Source organism: Bubalus kerabau, chromosome 11 (assembly GCF_029407905.1).
Source record: "Bubalus kerabau isolate K-KA32 ecotype Philippines breed swamp buffalo chromosome 11, PCC_UOA_SB_1v2, whole genome shotgun sequence".
Taxonomy (NCBI): Eukaryota; Metazoa; Chordata; class Mammalia; order Artiodactyla; family Bovidae; genus Bubalus; species Bubalus kerabau.
Window position 1 is genome coordinate 99,123,991 of NC_073634.1, and position 19,115 is coordinate 99,143,105.

General features: G+C 42.6%; 1 protein-coding gene across 13 annotated transcripts in view; it reads right to left on the minus strand.

Annotated features, from left to right (window-relative positions):
• Positions 1–19,115, minus strand: part of MAPKAP1 (MAPK associated protein 1) — a 233,740-nt gene that overhangs the window by 9,378 nt on the left and 205,247 nt on the right. Inside the window, exon 12 of one of the 13 annotated variants that reach the window (XM_055541152.1) lies at positions 16,423–17,533. The exons of the other annotated variants lie outside the window; for them this stretch is intronic. Coding sequence (XP_055397127.1) covers positions 17,460–17,533 — 74 coding nt within the window. The 3' untranslated portion in view covers positions 16,423–17,459. Of the gene's footprint in view, positions 1–16,422; positions 17,534–19,115 lie in introns of those variants that run through there. 13 annotated transcript variants of the gene reach the window in all.

The following is a 19,115-nucleotide window of genomic DNA, read 5'->3' on the forward strand; positions in this document are numbered from 1 at the left end:
GGCAGCAGGCCTTCCAGATGGCGCTCCGAGCAGTGGACAGGCAGGAGGTGGTGGGACACAGGGCAGACTGAAGGGCTGGGGAGGGAGCCACTAGTGGGCTCTAAGTTGGGCAGTAAATGGTCAAATTGTGCCTTGGGGCATTCACCCTGACTCCCCAGGGCCTAGAGGCTGGGGGACCAACTGCCACAGTCCTCTAGGTAGGAGCTAGACGGGGGCAAAAAGGATGCTGAGAAAGGGATCAACTTGAGAACCGTAGAGAAGGAACTGTGGCAGGACTTGGAAATGCTGTTACAATAGAATAGTTAATAAGCAGAATTCACACTTGTATAATTTCACCCAATCCAAAGCCCACAGATTAAAGTGAAACGAGTTAACTGACCTAGTTCTGGAAATGAATCTATCAGTAACCATGAGTAGTTTATGCTGCGTGGTAAATTTCCACCAGCACTGTCTGGGTAGATGGGATCACTGGCATTTCAACACCGACTGAACAGAACCGAGACACAAAGTGACAGAAGTCTGTTACCAAACCCTCCTCAGCCTCGGGCGCCTCGAGGCTCACCTCAGGTAAATGGGCAAGAGGGCTCAAGTGCCCTCCTCGGCTGCAGCCTTCCATGTCCTGGGATGTGACAGGGAACGAGAGGCGGGCAGGTTACTCTTGGAAACTCAACGAAAATGAGCAGCTCTCACAGGAAAGGAGTGAGCCATAGGGGCAAACTGTACAAAGGCCCGCTGAGGAAGAATGATGGTGTTATATGGCTATTTCCTTTACTATGGTTTGCAGATACTGCATTTTTTTTTTTTTAAACAAATTGAAGGTTTGTGGCAACTGAGCACTATCATGATGGTGAGCATTTTTCAACAATAAAGTATCTTAAAATTAAGGTATGTAAATTATTTTCTTAGACATAATGTTACTATTGCGCACTTAACAGACTACATATAGTGTAGATATAACTTTTATATGCATTGGGGAACCCCCCAAAATGTGCGTGACTTGCTTTTGACTTGCTTTACTATGGTTGGCCTGGAATCCAATCTGCAATGCCTCTGAGGCATGCCTGGGTATCAGTAATGCCGTAAAAGAGAACACAAAGCCTGATATTCCAATTAGTCCAAATGATTTTGCTTGGGTTGTTAAATTGTTTGGAAATTAAAGCATAACAAAAGCCTGGGATGCAGAGGGGGAAAATGTGAGCGCTGGTCAGAGACTTGGGAAGAAATCCAGGTGTGCTGAGTTGCAGTGCTGAGACCGTGGGAGGCACTGCCCCCAGAGCCAGATGTGCCTGGGAGGAGACAGCGCCCGTGACACCCCACATGGTGCTCAGATGCAGTGGGGGCTCAAGGCGGGTGGTGGCCGTCATTGTTACGGCTGTGATGGGACTGGTATTTGAAGCTAACATCCTCATTATTTTGAAGATCTGGTTTTTAATTGGGCTTTCTTTGAGCAGACTTGCTTTCAGAGCTGTAGGAATAAAAATGCAATATAATGGAATATAAACTGAAGTATCCAATCCCTGGCCACATATCCAGATTTGCTCAGGGCACTGAAACTATATGTCTGCTTCTGAATATTGAAATGAAAGTCTGGATATGTGAAAATGTATTTACATTTACGTATTTTTTTTTTTTTTCCAAAGGAAAACAGAGAAGATGGAACGTAACACTGAACAGAAACTAATTAGCAGCACAGATGTCAGAAACCGAGATCTTTGAGCTTTTGTGCTGTAATTTATCATCGGCATTATGAGTTTTAACTTAAACAAAAGGCTGTGTTGAAAAACAGGTTCTTCTGGTCAATGGAGGGGAGTGGCCATTCAGACAAAGCTGCTGTCGTCACAGATGGGGCAGCTGAAGCAGAGGGCCAGCAGTTTCCACGCTCCTGCTGAAAGAAGGGCCCCAGACCTTCACTGCCAAGGGACCCGAGACTGTGGTTTGAGAGGAGGCTCCCTTCTAAACGATCTGCGGGCACTGACTGTGGCCGTCAATGACGGGTCAGAGCGGGACTTCCAAATCGAGCCGGCAGCCCACCTGTGTCCAAAACCCTCCAGGGGCCGTCACTTGCCAGGAAAGCCAAAAGTAAATTTGAATTTTCTTTTTCAATTAAAAAATATAAAATATATTTTAAAATTATGAGACATTGAGAAGACATGGGAAAAACTTCCACCCTTGACCTCCATAATACCAACACCGGCACAGTGACAGGCAGCATCTCTTTTCCAATCATCCTCATGTCTGTTTCTACACAATTGTAGTCAGACGGTATACCAGAATTGGGGGATAATTTCTGCTGTTAACATTTTATGATAGCCTTTTCCTTGCTGACATCATCTCCACAACCATCTGTTTCAGTGGCTACCTTTTATTCCATTAAGTAGGTATGTGCCATGGCTCATGCTACCATCTTTGTGCTGGGCATTTAAGTTACTTATAATATTGACAGTATTATAGGTAAGGCTATGAAGGACATCTCTGCCCTCCTGGATTGTTTCTGAATTCCTTTACATCAGACACAGATACTTTTAAGAAGTGGGTTTTCAGGGTCTGACCTTTTCTGGTCCCTCGGGCCTAGAAGTGGGTGGAAAGCTCTCATTGGATTTTTTGAGGGAAACGGATGGCCTGGGATGCTTTGGTCTCTGGGCTGAAAACCCTCCACTGCAAGTAGCATGCCCAGCTGCCCACACGAGCTTCAGTTCAATTTAATTGAACCCACAAGGCTGGTGCTCCTTTCCGAGCCCCCCATAGTGGCAGAGGCCCCAGTAACTGGAATGAGCTCCTTGACCTCTGGAGCAGGACAGAGTGATCCACTTACACTTTTGCCTGAGTTATTCAGCCCCTCCCCTCTTTGGCTTGCTCCTATAAACATAATTAAAGCTGATTATAAAAACTCCCATGGCAATGTGATTTCCCTCCTTCCTCTAATTTACTGAAAACACTCTTGCTAAGGTCACTACGACCTCTATGAGAGATCCAGTTGATAATTCTTGGCTTCTATTTTGCTTGGCTCCTCAACTGTATCTGATACTTCTCTTGAAGTCCTCTCTTCCCATGAAGCCACAGTCAATTGCTTCTTCAGCTGACTTCTCCTATCAATCCGTTTCTTATATTCCTTTGTGGCCGTCTTGTCCTTCCTCTCTCTCTTAAATGATGGTCTTCCCAGTGTCCTGTCCTTGACTCTCATCACTTCTAATTCCATTTCTCCTCTGCCAGGTTTGCTCATCGGGTTTTAATTACTACCCAGATGTTGATGGGGCTTTCCAGGTGCTGTTAGTGGTTAAGAACCCGCCTGCCAATACAGGATACATAAGAGATGTGGGTTCGATCCTTGGGTTGGAAAGATCCCCTGGAGGAGGGCATGGCAATCCATTTTAGTATTCTTGCGTGGAGAATCCCATGCACAGAGGAGCCTGGTGGGCTACAACTCTCCAGTGTTTCTTTTCCTACTGTATTCAGAATAAAGTCCAAGCTTCTTAGATGATTTTTGAGACCCTAGATTCAGTTCAGTTCACTCAGTCGTGTCCGACTCTTCGTGACCCTGTGAATTGCAGCATGCCAGGCCTCCCTGTCCATCACCAACTTCCGGAGTCTCCCCAAACCCATGTCCATCGAGTTGGTGATGCCATCCAGCCATCTCATCCTCTGTCATCCCCCTCTCCTCCTGCCCCCAATCCTCCCAGCATTGGGTTTTTTCCAATGAGTCAACTCTTCGCATGAAGTGGCCAAAGTATTGGAGTTTCAGCTTTAGCATCATCAGTCCATCCAATGAACACCCAGGACTGATCTCCTTTAGGATGGACTGGTTGGATCTTCTTGCAGTCCAAGGGACTCTCAAGAGTCTTCTCCAACACCACAGTTCAAAAGCATCAATTCTTCGGTGCTTAGCTTTCTTCACAGTCCAACTCTCACATCCATACGTGACTACTGGAAAAACAATAGTCTTGACTAGACGGACCTTTGTTGGCAAAGTAATGTCTCTGCTTTTGAATATGCTATCTAGGTTGGTCATAACTTTCCTTCCAAGGAGTAAGCGTCTTTTAATTTCATGGCTGCAGTCACCATCTGCAGTGATTTTGGAGCCCCCCAAAATAAAGTCTGACACTGTTTCCACTGTTTCCCCATCTATTTCCCATGAAGTGATGGGACCAGATGCCATGATCTTCGTTTTCTGAATGTTGAGCTTTAAGCCAATTTTTTCACTCTCCTCCTTCACTTTCATCAAGAGGCTTTTTAGTTCCTCTTCACTTTCTGCCATAAGGGTGGTGTCGTCTGCATAGCTGAGGTTATTGATATTTCTCCCAGCACTCTTGATTCTAGCTTGTGCTTCTTCCAGTCCAGCGTTTCTCATGATGTACTCTGCATATAAGTTAAATAAGCAGGGTGATAATATACAGCCTTGACGTACTCCTTTTCCTATTCAGAAGCAGTCTATTGTTCCATGTCCAGTTCTAACTGTTGCTTCCTGACTTGCATACAGGTTTCTCAGAGACAGGTCAGATGGTCTGGTATTCCCATCTCTTTCAGAATTTTCCACAGTTTCTTGTGATCCACACAGTCAAAGGCTTCGGCATAGTCAATAAAGCAGAAATAGATATTTTTCTGGAACTCTCTTGCTTTTTCCATGATCCAGCGGATGTTGGCAATTTGATCTCTGGTTCCTCTGCCTTTTCTAAAACCAGCTTGAACATTTGGAAGTTCATGGTTCACGTATTGCCGAAGCCTGGCTTGGAGAATTTTGAGCATTACTTTATTAGCATGTGAGATGAGTGCCATTGTGCGGTAGTTTGAGCATTCTTTGGCATTGTCTTTCTTTGGGATTGGAATGAAAACCGACCTTTTCCAGTCCTGTGGCCACTGCTGAGTTTTCCAAAGTTGCTGGCATATTGAGTGCAGCACTTTCACAGCATCATCTTTCAGGATTTGAAATAGCTCCAAATGAAATAGCTCCATTTGAAATAGCTCCAGGAATTCCATCACCTCCACTAGCTTTGTTCATAGTGATGGTTTCTAAGGCCCACTTGACTCCACATTCCAGGATGTCTGGCTCTAGGTGAGTGATCACACCATCGTGATTATCTGGGTTGTGAAGATCTTTTTTGTACAGTTCTTCTGTGTATTCTTGCCATCTCTTAATATTTTCTGCTTCTGTTAGGTCCCTACCATTTCTGTCCTTTATTGAGCCCATCTTTGCATGAAATATTCCCTTGGTATCTCTAATTTTCTTGAAGACAGCTCTAGTCTTTCCCATTCTGTTGTTTTCCTCTATTTCTTTGCATTGATTGCTGAGGAAGGCTTTTTTATCTCTCCTTGCTATTCTTTGGAACTCTGCATTCAGATGGGAATATTTTTCCTTTTCTCCTTTGTTTTTCGCTTCTGTTCTTTTCACAGCTATTTGTAAGGCCTCCCCAGACAGCCATTTTGGTTTTTTGCATTTCTTTTCCATGGGGATGGTCTTAATCCCTGTCTCCTGTACAATGTCACGAACCTCTGTCCATAGTTCATCAGGCACTCTATCAGATCTAGTCCCTTAATCTATTTAACCCTAGATTAGCAGTTGTCAAACATTTTGGCTCCAAATCCCCTTACACTCTTAAAGGGGTTGCAAAGAGTTGGACACAACTGAAGTGACTTAGCAGGGTCAGATGTTGATGATCCCACAACAGGTGTCTGGCTGAGACCTTTCTTCAGACTTTCAGAGCCAACCGTAGCCGCCATCCTCTACGGCCTGCAGTGGTGCACGTCCAGAGCTGAAGTCTACGTTTCCCCTTAAATCAAAAGCTCTGGGGATTTCTATGATGGTCAGTGGTTAGCCTGTCTTCCAATACAGGGGACGGGGGTTCGATCTCTGGTCAGGGAACTAAGGTCACACCTACCCCGCAGCATCTAGGCCTGTATGCCACAACTAAGACCCGATGCAGCAAAAAACAAATGTTCAAAGCTCTGTTACTGCCCCTGGAGGCTCACCAAGTCCCAAGCATTTGTCCCCTAAATAGTTTTCATACATTTATCTTCCATCCCTTCTCATCCTGTGACCACCGCCCTCCACCCAGTCCTGACCATCTGGTACTGCTTCTTGGTCTTCCTTCTTTGGGTCACGTCCTCTTCAGACCCAAAGATCTACCTAGAGGAGTCGTCCTTTTATAACACACACCTGGTCCTATTACTCCCCGACATAAAACTCTACAGTGTTTCTTTCCCCACTATCTTCAGAATAAAGTCCAAACTTCTTAGATGATTTTCGAGACCCTAGATTAGCAGTTGTCAAACACTTTGGCTCCAAATCCCCTTACACGCAAACATTACTGAGGAGCCCTAAAAGCTTTTATGTGGATTATATCTATTATTATTATATTAGAAATTAAAACTGAGAAATTTAAAAGCTATTAATCCATTAAAAAATAATAAACTTATTGCAAGTCAACACAATGTATTTTTTAATGGCGAAACCCTTATATTCCCTCAAACAACAAAGCTTTAATGAAAAATCTGGCATTACTGTATAGTTTTGAAAATTATAAAATATTTGGTTTGACAGAGTATAGCTGTATTATATTCTGTTTTTGCACTTTGATTTGTTGTGACTGCTTAGGTTGAAGCATATGAGAAAAAGTCAGCCTCGCATAGATATGTTTTTTGAAAAAGGAGTATTTTTAATATTCTCTGTAAATATTCTTTGATATTATACAAAACTTGATAAATGATATCTCCTTAAAGATTAGCTGCAATGTGGAATCTAAAACCATATGAATAAACTTTTTGTATCGTTACACTTAAATTCATTGGTCTGTCTTGCACTTTGCATGACTCTTTTAAAGAAAAATAGTAATTTATTTGGCTGCATCAAGTCTTTGTTGTGGCATTTGGAATCTTAACTGCAGTATGTGAACTCTTAGTTGCGCTATGTAGGATCTAGTTCTTTGACTAGGGATTGAACCTGGGCCCCCTGCATTGGGAGCATGGAGTTTTAGCCACTGGACCATCAGTTCAGTTCAGTTCAGTCGCTCAGTCGTGTCCGACTCTGCTACCCTATGAATCGCAGCACGCCAGGCCTCCCTATCCATCACCAACTCCCGGAGTTCACTCAGACTCACCTCCATCAAGTCAGTGATGCCATCCAGCCATGTCATCCTCTGTCGTCCCCTTCTCCTCCTGCCCCCAATCCCTCCCAGCATCCGAGTCTTTTCCAATGAGTCAACTCTTCGCATGAGGTAGCCAAAGTCCTGTAGTTTCAGCTTTAGCATCATTCCTTCCAAAGAACACCCAGGGCTGATCTCCTTCAGAATGGACTGGCTGGATCTCCTTGCAGTCCAACAGAGAAGCCCCTAAATGACGTTTTTACTCTTGGGTGGTTTTGTAACAACATGCAGTAGTCTAGAAAATACACAGGTCTTCCATATGTTGACACATTATACAATATTAAAAAAATCTCAATATTCATTAATTATCGTTACTGATCTCTTCAGAAAAATAATGAGAAATGAAGTTCACAGTGATGGATACAAATTTTCTGAGACTCTAATTTTCATCCAAAAGCCTGAATTTCATCCCTGGCATCAAATACTAACTAACTTTCTGTGAAATGGCAGGATTACTTCCTTTATGTTCAAGAAAATGTATGCTAAATAGTTAGGCTTGAATAACTATAGTTTGTCAGTTGCTCTTTCAAGTATAAACTGAGTTCCATGAAATGAGTTTCAGCTTGCAACTCACACAATTTCACAAGTCCTTCTCCTTGAGACAGGTCTTCTACCCTCCTATGCAGCAGATGTATGTCAGCAAAAGAATTAAAACAATATTTATGGGGTCTTTTGATGCTTCGATTCATGTGTCAGTTGTTCTAACAAAATATAATATGGCATTTCAGTAACCAAGTATTGGTTGAGTTTCATTCTTTAGCATTTAAAGAGGCAGACAAGCAAGAAACAAATTCTGTATCTGAAAATTCTGTCCTCAGTTTGTAGCAAGTTTGAGTTTGCAGGTTCTCTTGGGAGGCTAAATTAGATAAAATCTCAGCTATCCAACCCGTGCAGCAGACAGCTTGAGTGACCTTTATGCAAAAAACATACCTTTTCCATCTTAAGCATAAAAACTCCATATCACAAAATTTCCTCCCATGTTAGAGTATGAAAGTGAAAGTGTTAGTCACTCAATCATGTCTGACTCTTTATGACCCCATGGACTAGTGCCTGCCAGGCTCCTCTATCCATGGAATTCTCCAGGCAAGAATACTGAAGTGGGTTCTTCTTGACCCAGGGATTGAACCCTGGTCTCCTACATTGTAGGCAGGAGACTCTTTACCATCTGAGCCAGCAGGGAAGCCCTGTATTAGAGTATAAGGAAAATAAATACTGTGTTACCATGTTCACCTTTATAAATATTGAATATCATGATTTCCTCAGGGCTACATCTCACTGACTCTGTGTGATCCCACAGACGGCAGCCACCAGGCTCCCCCGTCCCTGGGATTCTCCAGGCAAGAACACTGGAGTGTGTTGCCATTTCCTTCTCCAATGCATGAAAGTGAAAAGTGAAAGGGAAGTCGCTCAGTTGTGCCCGACTCTTAGCGACCCCATGGACTGCAGCCTACCAGGCTCCTCCATCCATGGGATTCTCCAGGCAAAGTACTGGAGTGGGGTGCCATTGCCTTCTCCAAAGATACTGCCATACTACTGTGCTTATTGTTTTTGGACTGCTTTTTAACATTTTTTGTTTTGTTTCATTTTTGGTCAGCTCTTGTCAGTTTTCACTTTCCACTGTCTTTATTATTAAGTTCTATAATTCTTTCTCGCCCTTGTATTTTTTTGCATTTAATATCCTCTAGGAGGAGAAACCAGATAACTAAGCATAGTTAAAATCTGTTAAGAAATAAATAGCTAGTGGGAATTTGTATGACACAGGGAGCTCAAATCCAGTGCTCTGTCACAACCTAGAGGGGTGGGATGGGCGAGAGGTGGGAGGGAGGTCCAAGAGGGAGGGGATATATGCATACCTATGGCTGATTCATGTTGATGTATGGCAGAAACCAGCACAGTACCGTAATTATCCTCCAATTAAAAATAAAATAAAACCCAAAGTCCTCAAAATACTCAATAAATTTGTCAATAAAGAGTATTTTTGCAAGAAAAAAAAAGAAAGACTTTATGAGCTGGGGGCCTAGGGATACTCTTCCGTCTAAAAAGCACAGAGGTTTAAGTGCCCTGGCTTTGGTTCAGTGCACAGGGAAGAGAATAAGTCTCTGTCACCACTTATACGCAACTTCAGACAAGCTACATAACTTCTCTGAGTCCTAGTTTCCTCACTTATGAAATGGGAATAATATCTGTCTCACAGAGTTGTTACTAAGATTAAGCAATCCTAGGATAAAATCAACTGAGATTTCTATAACACATGTACATAAACCTCAGAGAGTTGTTGCAAGAACTAAGCAGTGCATATAAAGCACTTGGGACACTGCCTGACACTTGGTAGATTCTTTGTCTTTTCACTCTCACTCTCCAAGATAAACTTTTCCAGACAGTAAATACTTTAGGCTTTGTGGGCCAACAGGCAAAGTTAAGGCTCTTTAATAGACACTTTTATAACAAGAGAAAAATTCTACATTTTTAAATTAAAAAAATTCAAAATATAACAATCAAATGTATCTTCTGAGGGGTACTACAAGCTGTTCCTGAGGACAGAATTTTTTTTTTGAGGGGAAATGATGTTTCGCTTAAAAAATGGAATTCAAAACTAATGTCCCATATCATCAAATCAATTGCAAATATTCACGTTAAAAACTATTCTTAGTGCATGCTGCTAAGTCACTTCAGTCATGTCCGACTCTGTGCGACCCCATAGATGGCAGCCCACCAGGCTCCCCCATCCCTGGGATTCTCCAGGCAAGAACACTGGAGTGGGTTGCCATTTTCTTCTTCAATGCATGAAAGTGAAAAGTGAAAGTGAAGTCGCTCAATCGTGTCTGACTCTTAGGGACCCCATGGACTGCAGCTTACTAGGCTCCTCCATCCATGGGATTTTCCAGGCAAGAGTACTAGAGTGGGGTGCCATTGCCTTCTCCAATTCTTAGTGCATAGGCCATACAAAAATAGGCGGTGGGCTGGATTTAGCCTATGGGCCAGAGTTTGTCAATCTCTGTTCAAAGAGGTCTGGCTTATTTCCTTTTTCTTTGTTCATTCTGTATAGTTGCTAATGGTGACATTTTGTGTACTCTTGATTCTTTTGTGTAGATCTGGGTTTGTATCTGGCAATTTTCTCCCCCCCTCTAGCCTTCCATGTTTCTTAGAGTGAAGGTTTAACGGCACAAATTCTTTCATTTTTTTAATGTCTGGAAATGTCTTCACTTTCATTTCTGAAGGATTTTTTCACTGAATATAGAAATCTTGGTTGACAAGATTTTCTTTTAGCAAGCAATGTCATTCCATCATCTGGACTGCATTATTTCTGGTGGGAAATTATTCTTATCTTGGTCTCTCTGGCTGCTTATTAAGTTTTCTCTTTATCACTGGTTTTCTGCAATTTGATTATGATGTGCCTTGATGTGGTTTTCTCTATATTTATCCTATTTGGCCATCTTTGGACTTCTAAGGTTGGTGGATTGGAATTTTTAAACAAATCTGGAACAGTTTTCTCTACCATCCCTGAGAGTCATAACATAACACATGTATGTTAGAACATTTGCTATTATTCCACAGCCTTTGTTCTTTTCATCCATTTCTTCTCTGTGCTTCACTTTGAATATTTTCTGTTGTCCTTTAAAGTTCACTGATTGCAATAGGCAGATTCTGAAATGACTTTCAAGGATCCCACCTCCTGCTTTTCATGGCCTTGTGTAACCTCCTTGTCTTGTTTGTGGGCTAGACCTAGTGACTTACTTCCAATGAATAAAGTATAGCAAAAGCGCTGGGCTGTATTTCTGAGATTGGGTTATAAAACACTGTAACTTCTTTCTTCCTAGTACATTCCTGCTTCTGGTTATTTGGATGAAGCCAGATGCCATTTTGAGAGCCTCCCTGTGGAGAGGCCCATGTGGTAAGGAACTGAAGTGAACAAAGAAATGAACTCTGCCAGTAACTACTCAGTGAGCCTGGAAGCACATCCTGCCCCTACTGAACCCTGAGGAGACTGTGGCCCTGGCTGACAGTGTGACTGCGGCCAGAGGAGAGGCCCTGTGCTAGAGGACCCAGCAAAGCTGTGCTGGATTCCCGACCCACGAAACTGCGAGACAGTAAGTGTTACTGTTGTTTTAAGCCACTGAGTTTCGAGACAATTTGTTATGTGGCAACAGATAACTAACATTCTGACCTTTTCTCTTAATCTTCCTGATGTGCTCCCACAGTCAGTGTTTTGATTCAGGTATTGTATTCCTCAGCTCTAGAATTTTCATTTGGTTCTTTTTAAAGGTTCCATTTCTCTTCTTTTTGAGCTGTTTTCCTTTAAGTCTTTGAACATACTTATAATAAGAATTCTTAAGTACTTACTTGCCAATTCTATTCTCTCTCCACTCCTGACTCTGCTTCTACTGATTGATTTTTCTCCTGGTTATGGGACAAATTTTTCCTGCTTCTTTGCACGCCATGTGATTTCTGACTGAAAGTTGGATATTATGAATGCTATGCTCTGTGTGATGTCTGCCTCTTGTCACCATCTTTTAGAGACTGTTGGGCTTTGTTCTGGCAGTCAGTTAATTTACATGTGGATCAGCTTGATCCTTTCAAGACTCCTTTTAAAACTTTCTTGAGAATTAAAGCAGTCTTTAATCTAGGGCTAGTTTAGCCTTACTCCTAAGATATGGCCTTTCCAGAGTCATGACGAAATGTCCTGGATGCTTCAACGACTGGGGAGCTATAAACTTGAGTTTTGGCCAGAATGTTAGTTTCTAGCTCCCAGCAGTTGTTTTTTGACCAGATTCGTGAGATCCACCACAGACATGCAGAGCTTAGTATACAACAGAAGAGTAAAGGGCTTTACAGGGCTTCTTCCTAGAGCTCTCTCGGTATAGCTCCCTCCCCTTCATACTTGGTGGCGGCAGCGGTTTAGTCGCTAAGTCGTGTCCGACTCTTGCGAGTCCATGGACTGTAGCCTGCCAGGTTCCTCTGGGATACTCCAGGCAATCTCCATACTCAATTTTGCTAATTTTAGTTCTCCTAACTCTGATCTGTGTCTCCTAGCTCAGTGAGACTGCTCTATTCTCCTTGGAAAACCCTGGAAGAAAGCTGAGGTGATCGTAGGTCTCACCTCATTTGTTTCCCTTCTCCTGGGGTTCATAGTCCTGTACTGCTTGTTTTCCAAAGTCTGAGAACAGTTTCTTACATTCTGTGCAGTTTTCCAGTCATTTATGATAGAAGGGCTAATCTGGTTACAGTTACCCTGTCCTGGAAGTTGCCTATGGGAGTCTTGTAAGCAATACATATGTTGATTTTAATGAAAGAATGCCTTACTTTTTCCACATCTACAGGAATAACTTAAAACCTAAGCACTCCATTTATTTATTATGAAAGCACAGTTTGGAGCTTGGCAGGAGGCAAGGGAAACAGATTTTTCCAATCATTTATCCAGCTGAGAAATCTTTCCCACAGATTTCTTCGGTAGGAAACAATCTCTGCCCTTACCTTCTTCTCAATTAGGATCTCTTCTAGTGTTACAATCAAGAAAAAAAAACTTGAGGAAATGATAATTAAAATCAAGGAGAATGTAAATGCATGCAAACCTTCCATTATACTTATATAACTCTTTAAAAAAAATTATAGGTTTATAAGGCCCAAGTCAACAATTAAGTGAAAATTTAATAGCAAAAAGGAGGCTTCTCCCAGGAGGAAAAAAAAGGTGATACCCCCAAATGTCTTTTACTCTGATACCAATATTCCAGTCAACACAAGGAAATTCTTATTTATTAGTAAGTCCTAGGGAAAGATGAAGAAAGTTTACAGAGTATAAGAAAACCCACTGAGTATCTCAGTACCAGTCAATTTTCTTCACAGACACAGACGTTCTTATATGTTACAAACTTAGCAGACATGCCCCCAGCAGCTCCCCATGAGCAACTGCAGTACCTGGTAATGGATATGAGAGGTTTACTGTTCTTATCATCTGTCTAGGGCTCAGAGCAGAATCGCCTGCCTCCTAAATTCAGGAGTGCTGACCCTTCCAGAGGCCCCACACTGTACTAAATACCTCTTTTCCAGGAACAACAGAGACAAGCACACTAGTCTTGACTACCATACGCTGAGGGTATGCAGAAGAGCAGGTTAAGAACAAGGTGCTTAACAGGGCAAACCCTGTCATTACAGCTTTTGAGAAGTTCTCCACTGTGGCTCCGTATGTCTTTGTTGAAGAGCCTCACCTGCTCTTAGCCAATTCCAAATTCAAGAAGCAACTTTTAAATGTTCAGTGTGGCCAGGCAGAGTTAGAGGAAGAGCCACTGACTGCTAACTCCTGGAAAGAAGCTGCTGGACTGCTGGAGGATGCAACTGGGAACATAAACAGGCATGCCCAGTACAAATGTCAGGTTCCGGTTAATGATGACTGGGCCAGTCAACGGGACACACGCTGGGTTGGCTCCCACAGGCTGCGTTCTTAGGGATCTGGCCAATGTTATCCACCCCCAGCAACTGTTCCCTAAAACACAGTGATGGCCTACTTAACAGCAGACCACAGCTGGAGGGTACTAGAAACCAAACTGGGTCAGAGAACCTAAGAATGCAGCCTGGCATTCGATGATGCAAGCTGGGCCCACGCTTAACAGTGTTTCTCCACCTTTATCCTACGGCACACTCCAGGCCTTTCCTTACCACACACTTGGAAAGACTGAGGTGGTCCCCCCCAATTGCCTAAAACCCATTTCCCCGGCAGCTCCCTTGTTTTGGAAGAAGATGATAAATAAATCAAAATGCACTAAGCAGCACTTCCACAGGCACTCGCCTCCTTCACTGAACGTGCACCTCATCAATCACACTATTGTCTGCTTGAAAGGCGAGCCTTGTAAATGTCATATCCACTCAGGCCCAAGGAGAGGCGCATCCAAATGCAGCAAGGAGTTTTAATTGGATAGTGTAATTAAACTAAAAAACCCCAGCAGACTCCCTTTGACAGGATAGATGAAGACCCCTTTTAATAGGGCTAGGAAACATATCTGTTAAAAGGACGAGGCATTGCCTGCTCCTGATTGTGCTCCAGAGTACTCTTATGAAAAGGCGATTCAATAACTGGGGTATTTAATATGTTAGAGTCGGCTGTGTTTTGTAATCGAGCAGTACTTACCGTATTTGATCTGGAACTTAGGAAATAACTCCTTGTCAGAGAGTAAAAACGCAACATAGCTTGCCCACCTGATGTCTGAAGTATCCTGGACCTCCTAGGAATCAACAGAGTCTGAGGATATGGCTATAAATGCAAGCGCCTTACTTACTGGGGCAAGAAGTCCACCCGCACGGTCAGGGACACCCACCCGCCCACACACACACCTCGGGGTGCAGCTCCTTCACCCAGCGGTAGCGGAATGCTCACCCTCATGTCCCTCCCACAATCTCAGGGGCCTCTAAAGAATATGACACAATTCCTGGGTCCCACCTCTTTTAGGAGTTGAGATACTTGTCACATCAACGTGTGTGTGTGTGTGTGTGTGTGTCTGTTAGAGTTACTCCTGTCAAGCAGGGAGACAAGAAATCAGGTGGTCAGAGGATTCAATGTATGAGCTGCAATGTGCCCAAGTTGATTTTAGTAACAAAACCAGAGTCCTTCTGCCAGTCTCCTCACTTGCCTTTGTTGGGAGAGAGGGTGGGGGCTGTACACACAGATGCGCGTGCACACACACACACACACACACGAGGCGTGCAGCTTCACAAACAAAGTAACAAAATTAGTGAGAACAAATGAAGAGGTTTCTATCTGCACTGTTCTGTCTTATAAGCAGACCATAATAATCCCTTTCGGAGAGAACGCTAGTGTCCCAAGGTCAAGTTCAGGGAAACTAGCATCCGGTTGGATCAAGAGCAGCTCTAAGCTGGGGCTCAGGTGGAGTGCGGAGGCAGGGTTTCAGACTTCCCCATGGAAAGCTTTCCAGAAACAGACACTTTGCTTTATTTACAAAAACCTGAAGGTCAGTCTGCCTGGGCCCTCAGACTGATTTTTCTTTTTTAAGGATGGTGAAGGGTTTGTTTGATGACTGCTTTTACTCCCCCATAAAACCTCCTTGTAGCTCTGTTTGCAAATCTTTGAACACTCCTTAATACTGCTCTTTCACCATGGGTTGATAAACCCATTAAGAACATATAAGTGAAGGCTTATAATCTATGAAAACTGGATAGTGAATTAAACCATCAGATACTTTTAGGTTTAAATGAAAACTACATAACAGCAGTTCAGCCATCAATTGGGCTATCACTTCGAGCCAGTATGAATTCTGCTGGAAAAGCTATTTTCGTGCAGATGTGGAATTCAATGGGAAAGACTGACTCGTGTACCAACATCAATCAAAATGTCAACTTCCCTGGCAGCTCTCAACAGTCAAGGCAGGTTCAAAGGTCACAGGATAAAGAAAAAGCCAAGCTCTGGTTCAGCTCTAATATCTCCTCGGTAGAAGTCTTGCAAAAGTACCCCCTTCTGTATTAGCCCAGCTTTCATTAATCTTCTTGCCATCTTCTTTAACTAGTCATGCAGAACCGCTCGATAGCAAGACGTATAATGGGGAAGGCCCTGTGCCTATTACGGCGTTAACATTCTCTTAAGCCCCAGTGCAACAATGGAGCGGGGAGGCAGAGGAAATCTGCAACGGCAGGGTGCAGTGCAGGCAATTCAATTATAGCCAGGGCTTACCTATGTACTCCTGACCTATAAAACACAAGAGGCCTTTGTGTCTAACTGGCTCGGCCATTAAGGTTGCTGAAGATCACAACAATGCTGATCTTTCCTATTTAAGCTAAATCAATGTGGACAAATCATTATTCAGTAGCTTTAATTTAATTAGTAAATTAAATACACTACTTTACAGATCTTGTCAAGTACTTATGAAAAGAAAGATTCATTTAAGTGGGAGGTCACCAATAAACCCAGCAAATTTAACTCAAAACCTTAACTGAATCTCAGCTCAAATATCCAGCAGGTTCTATTCACCAGGGCTTAACAGTCTCCTGCAGTTTGGTAAACTCACAATCTCAAAGAGTTCCTGCCCTGGATCCAAACAGTGTTTTGAACCACCGCCCCCCACCCCCTGAAAAAAACCAAACAAACAATCCCCCCACCCACCCCCCAACACAACCAGCATCCATGGAATCTGATTTCCTTTAAATTATACTATTGCAAGAGAATGTAATCAGGTTACTTCTATTATGTTGCTTCCTTAAGATTTTATATCATCTATACTTAATTGAGATACAGAGCTCTTTTCAGCTATAAAGACGACAGCTACTTTATTAAAGTTTAAATCTGATTTCTTAATGATAGGCTGCTTCCTTTAAAGACTAAACCTGCACAACTTTCTTATGATAAAACCAGACGTGGCATCCTTGAGTCTGGTACTTTATTTAAATACAGCTTCAGAGTCCCCGATGGGTGCTAATTTCACAGAAAGGGTCCTTGCTTTTGTTTCACTGTTGGAATTTGAAACCAGGACTTAAAAAGAGTGCCCACCACATTTAAAGCCTATGTCTAGACCTTATAAGGATGGAGAATTATTTCTGAGACAATTCAACTGTGTTTTTTTCTGTTGGAAACGTTCTTCTATACGCTGTATACAAATCTTTGTTCAGTTAAAATGAATTCACATTAATTCATCTTTGAGAGGTCAGTGACATCCTTCAAAACAGCAAAAGATACCCTAAGGAGTGGCAAAATCTGACTTAGACATCACTGATTTGAATAATAATAGCGGCAAACGGCATTTTTTAAAATCCAGAAAGGCAGAAGTTATTCTTAATTTCTCAGGGTGGTGGACACACTGCTTCTCTCAACTAACTTTTATTAAGAGTCCATATTTACATGCACAATTTTTTTTAAAGGCATGTATCTATTTAGGGATTAAGTTCCAAGTCTTAAACACTCACAGGGACAAAGCAATAAATCATCCCTGTGAGAACATGGCCAAAGAGGGAGAAGCTAGGGGAGCAGAGAGAGTCACAGAATGGCTATTTACGGCGCATGGCTTCAGAGCCCGGGCCTTTCTGACTCCACAGTGCACGTAACGATGTGTTTCACTGCAGGCGCTCTCAACGCTCAGTCCCTTTGCCAAGTCAGCTGTTCACATACATTTTGGATTCGGCATCAATTAAACTTGAGTTGTGTTCTTTATGACGACCAGATTAATGGTTTGACAGCAGCCTTCTCAATAAACACTGCAAACTGGCCATACTCGAAGGTTTTAAAAAACCATTTCTTTTCTGTTCAAAATTCTGACAAACATGTCTCAAGTAGGACTGGGGACAACTTCATTATCCTCCCAACACTTACTGCCTTTTTGTAAAGAGGGCTGTTTAATAACACGTCTGCTCTGTTTTCACAACTAAATTATTCCAGTTGGTCACACGTTCCAGTCTTCGGCAAGACACTTGTGTTATAAGAGATAAAAACATGAAAAAGGAAATATATTGCAGAAATCAAAAAACCTTATCTACTTCTAGACTCTCTCTCTTTGCCATAATTCATTCAAGAAGGCCCCAAGAATAATTTTTGATGTAAACTCAGCTACAAACATACATCACTACGCTGATAAAAATCACAGGCTAAACTTATGAAATATAGTGACTTTCATTTCTTTAGTGCTGTTAAAATAACTTTTTTCTAAGGTTCAACAGACACAGAAGATAAAAGAGGGTTACCATTAATCCTTTTAAAAAAATGAAGCAGCAGCCCCATAGATTAATTCTGTGGTCTAATGATGGTTTTGAAGATGAACTTTTTAGATTAAGTCAATGAATTAATTTGATGAAGATACTGGCAATCATAAAACAGTAACAGCATCAAGCTGATTCATTGAATACATCTTTGTTTAGGCACTTTACAATATAAATGACGTTGAATAACTTTTGATTTCTAAACTGTGGCCTCATTGAGTTCTATTTCACAACAGTAAACACTCACCGAGAACAACCCTGAAGGTGCTGAGCTAGGGGACAATGTTACGGAAACCAGTCTCTGGTCTGTGAGTTCAGCATGGAGATGGGGGTGGGAGAGAGGGTCAGACCTCAAATAAACACACACAGTGTGTATGAACTGCTTTACCAGGGGTGTGTGCAAACTCCAGCGGGCAGAATTACAGAAAGAGTCTTGACACTGGGAGCTGGATCTTGACAAATGAGGGGGCCGGGTGTGAGGAAATGGAGGTGTCCATAAATGAGAGAAAGGGTCAGAGTGGAGGTGTATTCCAGGCAGAGGGGAGCAGAAGCACAAAATTCCACGTGTGATTGTGTGCTGGCAGTTCACAGAGACTACAGTCCAAATTCACGATGGGAAATTATGGGCCACCAGCCTGAAACAGTCAATGTCTGAATTTCATTTTGTGAGCCTGCAACTTTCAAATATATATATATATATATATATTTTTTTTTTTTTTAAACAGCAAAATCCTTCCTATCAATTGACTTTTTCAAGTGCAGAATCCTCAAACTGGTTGGAGTTAAATGCAGAATCCTTTGGGTGAAGGGGAAGCCTCATGCCCAACTCTGTCCTACACACACACACCCATACATATACACACAAACACACAGACACACACACAGGACCCGGCAGTCCCCCGAGAACCCAGAGTTTTAAGGGACATGGTTTGAAAGTGCTGTGATGGAGACAAGGATTCAGGAAGTGTTTACTGGGGCAGGCAGCGTGCCTCTCTGCTCACAAAGGGTCACAGTTCTAGAGTGAGAGGGGGAACCTCTACAAGACCTACACGTGCAGGTTTTACACAGAACCGTCAAGTAGGTCTGAGCATACGACAAAAGACTCTCCTGCTGGGCTGTCAATACTGAAATGGTGGGGCCCAGGTCTGCTCTGGATCCCTAAGACTTTGCAACTTGGCCTCACCCTCAGAGATGTGTGAGAAGTACTTCTTGGCTGAGTGGCCTCAAGAGGCAACAGGAGGGGTGGCTGTACATCTCTGCTTTATTCCCTATTAGGTTGGGTGTGTTACATCCTTT